Raw genomic sequence first — 6,215 nt, forward strand, 5'->3', positions numbered from 1 at the left:
TGGAGTCCATTCTGACCCACAGCGCCCCTAGAGGACAGAGTGGAACTGCCCCACAGGGTCTCCAAGGCTGTCAGTCTTCACAGGAGCAAAGCCCAAACCACACCCACTGCCGTGGAGTCCATTCCGACCCACAGCGCCCCTAGAGGACAGAGCGGAACTGCCCACAGGGTCTCCAAGGAAGACCGGGCAGTCTACTACCGTAGACTTGGAAACCCAAGGAGGGGTCACCATGAGTTGGCGTCGATTTGACAGCAGTGAGTGAGTGAGAATCTTTATGGAAGCTGACTGCCTCATCTTTTTCCCGTGGAGTGGCTGGTGGGTTGGAACTGCGGCCCAATGCTTTAACCACTGCGCCACCAGAGCTCCGGCAGTGATTTCTCGCCCTGTAGTTCCTGTAAGAGCTGGAAGTAGCCACGAGGTGTCGTGCTGGGGCACAGCCTGGTCCGGCTCCACAGCAGGTGCTGGTCTCTTCACCTCGTAACCACAAAGGCGTGTCTCTAAAGCCCCAAGCGGACACTCGTCTCTCCCAGGCCCTCGCCACTGCCCAGGTCCCACTTCCCGTCTGCGCTTGACTGTGGTCACGCGTGCAGAGCTGAGGCACTTCACTGAAGTGTTTGCTCAACTGACCTCAACAGCCCGCGGCACGTATCACCAAAATTAAAATGGGGGAAAAGAAGGGTTTTTTTTTTTTTTTTTTTTTTTGACTCTGGAAAGAAAGATCTAGAAAAAACGGCTAGTGTGTCTGCTTTATTTCTACTTAGATTTCCTTCTTATTCCTAACACCACTCTTTCTTTAAAAAAAAAAAAAAAAAAATCAGTTTTCTGGTCTTTCAGATTACACACGGCAAAACTCAAGCCCAGGTCACCCCTCTCCCCACGTGTGATTCAGGGACACCAACACCACTCTTCTAGTTCTAGAACATTCTTCCCCTCCTTTTGTGAGCTGCTTCTCCCCCACTGACATGAACTCACTGCCCTGAGGTTCCCACTGAACCTTCTGAGTTGCCCTGTCCATTTGATCCCATTTAGACAGGGGCTCCTGCAGCACACGGATAAGACCTTGGGCTACTAACCAGAAGGTCAGCAGTTCAAACCCACCCACTGCTTTGCAGAAGGAAGATGGGGCCATGTAGTTCTGGAAGGAGTTACAGCTCTGGAAACCCAACAGGGGTCACTACGAGCCGGAATCGACTCAAGGGCAGTGACTTCGGTTTTTCACTTTGGAGACAGTGCCTTACAACAGGCTTTCCGCTGGCTGTGTTTCTGAGCTGCCCTCTGCAACTCCAGCCCAGGAACGGTTCTCTGCTGTTTCTGCTACAACTCTGCTCTGGCCTTGTCATCAAAGGGGAGTGGCCGTTCAGTTAACTCTTGGGATGGACTGTCCCCACTGAATAACGCAGACATGGCCCAGAGCTGGATGACACGTCGTCACCCACATTCTTCACTTGGCCCTGATGACTTGGGACAGATGGTGGCTGGGCTCCTGATCCTCGTTTTATACGTGGGAACCCCGAGGCCACCTGAGATGACCCACCCGAGAGGATATGCAGGGCTTGGCCCGAGGCCAAGTGCACGGAGCCAGGTGCACAGGCCACAGAGACGCCTTCCCAGAGGAGGTGGGGTCTGCGTTACAGCTCCACACCCACCTTCCGGGCCCTGCCCCGCCCAGGCCTCACCTCTCATGTTGATCAGCAGGGCCTTCTTCGCCGTCTCCGTGATGGTCCTGACGGCATCGCTGTGGGCGGGGACGTACGCCAGCTCCCAGGGATCGTCAGAAGGGGGGAAATTGAAGAACAGGGGCAGCTCGCGAATGGACTGCTCAGGGTACACAGTGGCATTGGGCACGTTTTCTGACTGGATTTTCAAGCGAAGCCAAATCAGGATCCCGGAAAACAGCAATGGCAGTAAGACTTCCAAGACAGTGACAATGACCTTCCGCTTCTACAAGGGAAGGCAGAATCGTGTGGGCCGGGGCCGGTCCGACAAGGCTGCGGGCTGCACGGTCCTGGCTGCATGTTTCTGGAAGAGGCAGAACTGGAGGGGCAGCGGGGTCCCCCGGGGGGGGGGGAGCCCCATGAGGAAACCGGGGCCCCACTTCTGAAAAGTCAGCCACTGACAACTCCATGGCACACGGTTCTGCAGAGCTGCTGCGGGCCCGGACCCTGACACCACCGCAAAGCGAGTATCGCAATCAAGTGAGTCACACGGACCTCCTGGTTTCCCAGTGTCTGAAAGTTATGGTTACAAGACACAGTCGTCTACAAAGCGAGCAAACAGCATGATGACCAAGAGACACCAAGAACAAACAGCATGGGACGCAGACAGGAAGTGGGCACGGACTGGGGCTGGCGGAACGAGCAGGGATGAGCAGGGGCGCACCGGGCACTCTCAGGAAACAGACATATGGTCGTGGGGACACGTGACAGTATGCGTTTGTCAACACCCAAGGACACATACAACACTAAGGGCTAAGGGTGAGCTTGATGGGGGCCAGGACCATGGGCCACCATCACACAGCAGTACTGGCTGGTCCACCCTAACAAACGCCCCACAGTCAGGACCCAGTGACAGGACACATACGCTGTGTGCGGGAGGCGGGAGGGGACACGGGACCTGCTGTTCCCTCTGTATAACTTCTCTGTAAACAAAAACCCGGCTCTGAAAAACGAACTCCAGTGAACAAAAGTGGCTGGTGGAGGACGGGGCAAACGGAAAGACTGGGTGCAGAGTCCCTGCCCTGAGTCCCGCTGCCCCCCGGCTCCCTCCTTGCCCCCACTGGCCGCGACGCCCACCTGCAAGGTATAGTTCTTCCACAGAAGCAGTGCCAGCTGCCGGAGCACTGCCATCTTCCCGCTGGGCCGTGCAGCTCCGCGTGATGACCAGAGACAGGTACCGGGTGGTGCAGTGGAGGTGAGGCAGGTGGGCTTGGCCACTAACCAAAGGTCGGCAGTTCGAGTCTACCAGCCGCCCTGCGGGAGAAAGACGTGGCAGTCTCCTTCCGTGAAGAGGACAGCCTTGGTACCAAAAGGGCACCATCTGCCCAAAAACAAAGCACAGAAGGCAGGAAGGGGCAGGAAAGGGGAACCAGGGAGGAAGGGGGTAGAATGCTGTTACACTGAGACTGCAACCAACGTGACAGAACAGAATGTACATAAATGCTGAAGGGGAACCAAACGTGCTCTCTGAACTTTCACCCAAACTACAAAAAAAAAAAAAAGGTTCCAGACTTGGAGACCCTGTGGGCAGTTCCACTCTGTCCTCTAGGGGCGCTGTGGGTCGGAATGGACTCCAGGCAGTGGGTGTGGTTTGGGCTCTGCTTCCATGTGATTGACAGCCTTGGAGACCCTGTGGGCAGTTCCACTCTGTCCTCTAGGGGCGCTGTGGGTCAGAATGGACTCCAGGCAGTGGGTGTGGTTTGGGCTTTGCTTCCATGTGATTGACAGCCTTGGAGACCCTGTGAGCAGTTCCACTCTGTCCTCCAGGGGCGCTGTGGGTCAGAATTGACTCAGCAGCAGTGGGTGTGGTTTCTGGAGACAGGAATGTTGAGCATGCAGGGAGAGCAGGAAGAACCAACATCAAACACAGTTCCTCTTCTTCCTGGGTTTCTTCTGCCTTTTTTGTACTGGCTAAACTCGAGACAGGAGCTCTGGTAGCATAGTGTCTAAGGCACTTGACTGCTAACCAGAAGGCTGGCGGTTCAAACCCACCAGCCACTCCTCGGAAGGAAGGTTGGGCAATCCTACTTCCGTAGTGATACTGCCTCGGAAACCCAAGGAGGGGTCGCTATGAGTCGGGGCCGACTCGACGGCATATAACAACAACAAACTCGAGACAAAGAGCCCTGGAGACACAACACTTAAGCCCTCGGTGGCCAACTGAAAGGTTAGTGGTTCAAACCCCCCAGCTGCTCGATGGGAAAAGGACCTGGTAACATGCCCCTGTAAAGATTCCAGCCTACTTAAACCAAAATGTCCCCGCAGTCTTCTCAAAATGAAAGACAGTTCAGCTTAAGTAGTAAAAAGGTTTATCTGGAGCACTGTGTTCTTTTAAAAACCATCTCTATGGGATCAAAGTGACAGCAACCCGAGAGATCAGACAGGTGGCTTAAGTAGCAGTGAGTTGATGGTAATGAGGATAACTCAGAAGAGGAGGCTGAGAAGGACTGCAGAACTCAAAGAATGTCATCCGTGTCACCACATTGTACACGTAGACACTGTTGAATGTGTGTGCTTTACTGCATGTATTCCCAAAAGGAAAAAGAAAATAAACCTTTAAAAAATCACAGCTTAGAAAATCCTATAAATCTAAAAAAGGAAACCTGTTCCCAGTGAGTTAATTCTGACCCACAGTGCCCCTAGAGGACAGAAAAGAACTACCCTATAGGATTTCCCAGGCTGTCAATCTTCACGGAAGCAAAGCCCAAACCACACCCACTGCACTGGAGTCCATTCTGACCCACAGCGCCCCTAGAGGACAGAGTGGAACTGCCCACAGGGTCTCCAAGGCTGTCAGTCTTCATGGAAGCCGACTGCCTCATCTTTCCCCTGCTGAGCCTGTGGTGGTTTCAACCAGAAACCTTCTGGTTACCAGTCGAGTGCTTTAACCACTGGCCCACCTATATGGCAGTTCTGTCCTGTCACATGGGGTCGCTAAGCGTCAGAATTTACTTGATGTACCCCCACAAGAACAAGTCCAGACAAGACCCCTTGAGAGAAGACATCAGGCCCCAACCCACCTTGTAGCCTCATGTTCTGCTCCACTCGTTCAAGGGACACGGACAGATGCCGTCTGCAGATGGGCTTTTTCTCCTACCTAAGTCACATGCCTCTCAGTGCAAGGGCTGTTCCAGCAGCCCTTGGTGAACACCCCTCAGTGCACCTCCCACTTAAGGTGGATTTGTTCCTTATCAGCAGGTCACCGGGGCTGATGGAATTCTCTGCCCAGCAGCTCTGCTAACTCACAGAACACCAGCTCGGGAGAGCTGTGTCCTGGCTCCCCGGTGACCTCTACGATTTGAAGAGGCCTGTGGGGGGAAAGGCTGGAATTGGGCGCCTCAGGGACTCTGACTGGCCTTGTGGAGCCCGGAGCAGACTGGGGTGGGCACTGCGGAGAAGGAGTGACCTGGAATTAGCAGGGCCCCTGCCTTGAACGCTGAGAACCAGTTTTTCCTGTTGTTAGGTGGGCTGCCATCTGAGCCTCCGCTGCCAGACTGACCGTGGCCATCTTTCTCCAAGGAAAACCATCCCCCCACACATTAAAAAAAAAAACTCACACAACTCCCCCACACTACACAGGAACGGGATGCTTAATCCTGGCACACGCAACCGCGAGCGCCCACCCACCGCCCGTGACAGCAAAAGCTTCAGCCAGGGCCCCCCGTGGATAGGCCCATTTTATGAAACTGCATTTTATGAATCGTGGGGTGCAGGGGCCTAGGGTCATGAGATGCTGACCTGTGAGAGAAGCAGGTGCCCAGCAATGGGTCAAGGGGACCCCTCGGTGCCCAGGAAGTGGCAGGGCTCACTCGGGAGGCGAAGGCATGGGGACGAGGTGCAGACCCAGCAGCTGTGGTCTAGGTTGGGCACACAAGACTCCTGGCTATCGTCCACACGTGGGGCCTACGGTGACAGGAGGGCCCGGAAGGTGAGAACAGCCCAGTGAGTCCCAGCAGAAGAGTGTCCCGTCCACAGCTGACACCCACTGTACGCCAGTCGGGCTAACACCGCACCAGACACTCCAACAGACGGCTGGTAAACCATCCATTTGCTCACATGCACTACCACCACCACCAGGAGCTCTGATGGCTAGTGGTCAAAGCAGTCGGCTATTAACCAGAAGGTCAGCGGTTCGAACCCACAGCCACTCTGCGGGGGAAGGATGAGGCGCTCTGCTTCTGTAAAGACGTACAGCCTTGGAAACCCTACGGGGCAGCTCTCCTCTGTCCTAGAGGGTCGCTATGGGTCCCGAACGACTCGATGGTGGTGGGTTTGCTTTGGAACACCACTACTTTCATGACCCTCCTCGTAACCCCAGGGTGTGGAACGAGAGGTTAGCTGCTGTTTAAAATGGTTAAGTTGTACTTTTAAAGGGGCCCTGGTGGCACAAAGGTTACGCTCTCGGCTGGTCACTGAAAGGCCTGGAGGTCTGCTCCTGTGAAGTGGACACCACACAAAACCCCATGGAGCAGTTCCACTCTGTCCTCTAGGGGCGCTGTG

General features: G+C 54.9%; 1 protein-coding gene across 1 annotated transcript in view; it reads right to left on the bottom strand.

The window, feature by feature from the left end:
- Positions 1 to 2,846, bottom strand: part of ABCA3 (ATP binding cassette subfamily A member 3) — a 37,394-nt gene extending 34,548 nt beyond the window's left edge. The window contains exons 1-2 of the mRNA XM_007939541.1: positions 2,793 to 2,846; positions 1,677 to 1,941 (exon numbers count right to left, since the gene is read on the bottom strand). Coding sequence (XP_007937732.1) covers positions 1,677 to 1,941; positions 2,793 to 2,846 — 319 coding nt within the window. The remainder of the gene's footprint in view (positions 1 to 1,676; positions 1,942 to 2,792) is intronic.
- Between the last annotated feature and the right edge of the window lie 3,369 nt (positions 2,847 to 6,215).

The sequence above is a fragment of the Orycteropus afer genome, unplaced genomic scaffold (assembly GCF_000298275.1).
Source record: "Orycteropus afer afer isolate SDZICR_OR568_19922 unplaced genomic scaffold, OryAfe1.0 scaffold00061, whole genome shotgun sequence".
In the NCBI taxonomy this organism is placed as follows: domain Eukaryota; kingdom Metazoa; phylum Chordata; class Mammalia; order Tubulidentata; family Orycteropodidae; genus Orycteropus; species Orycteropus afer.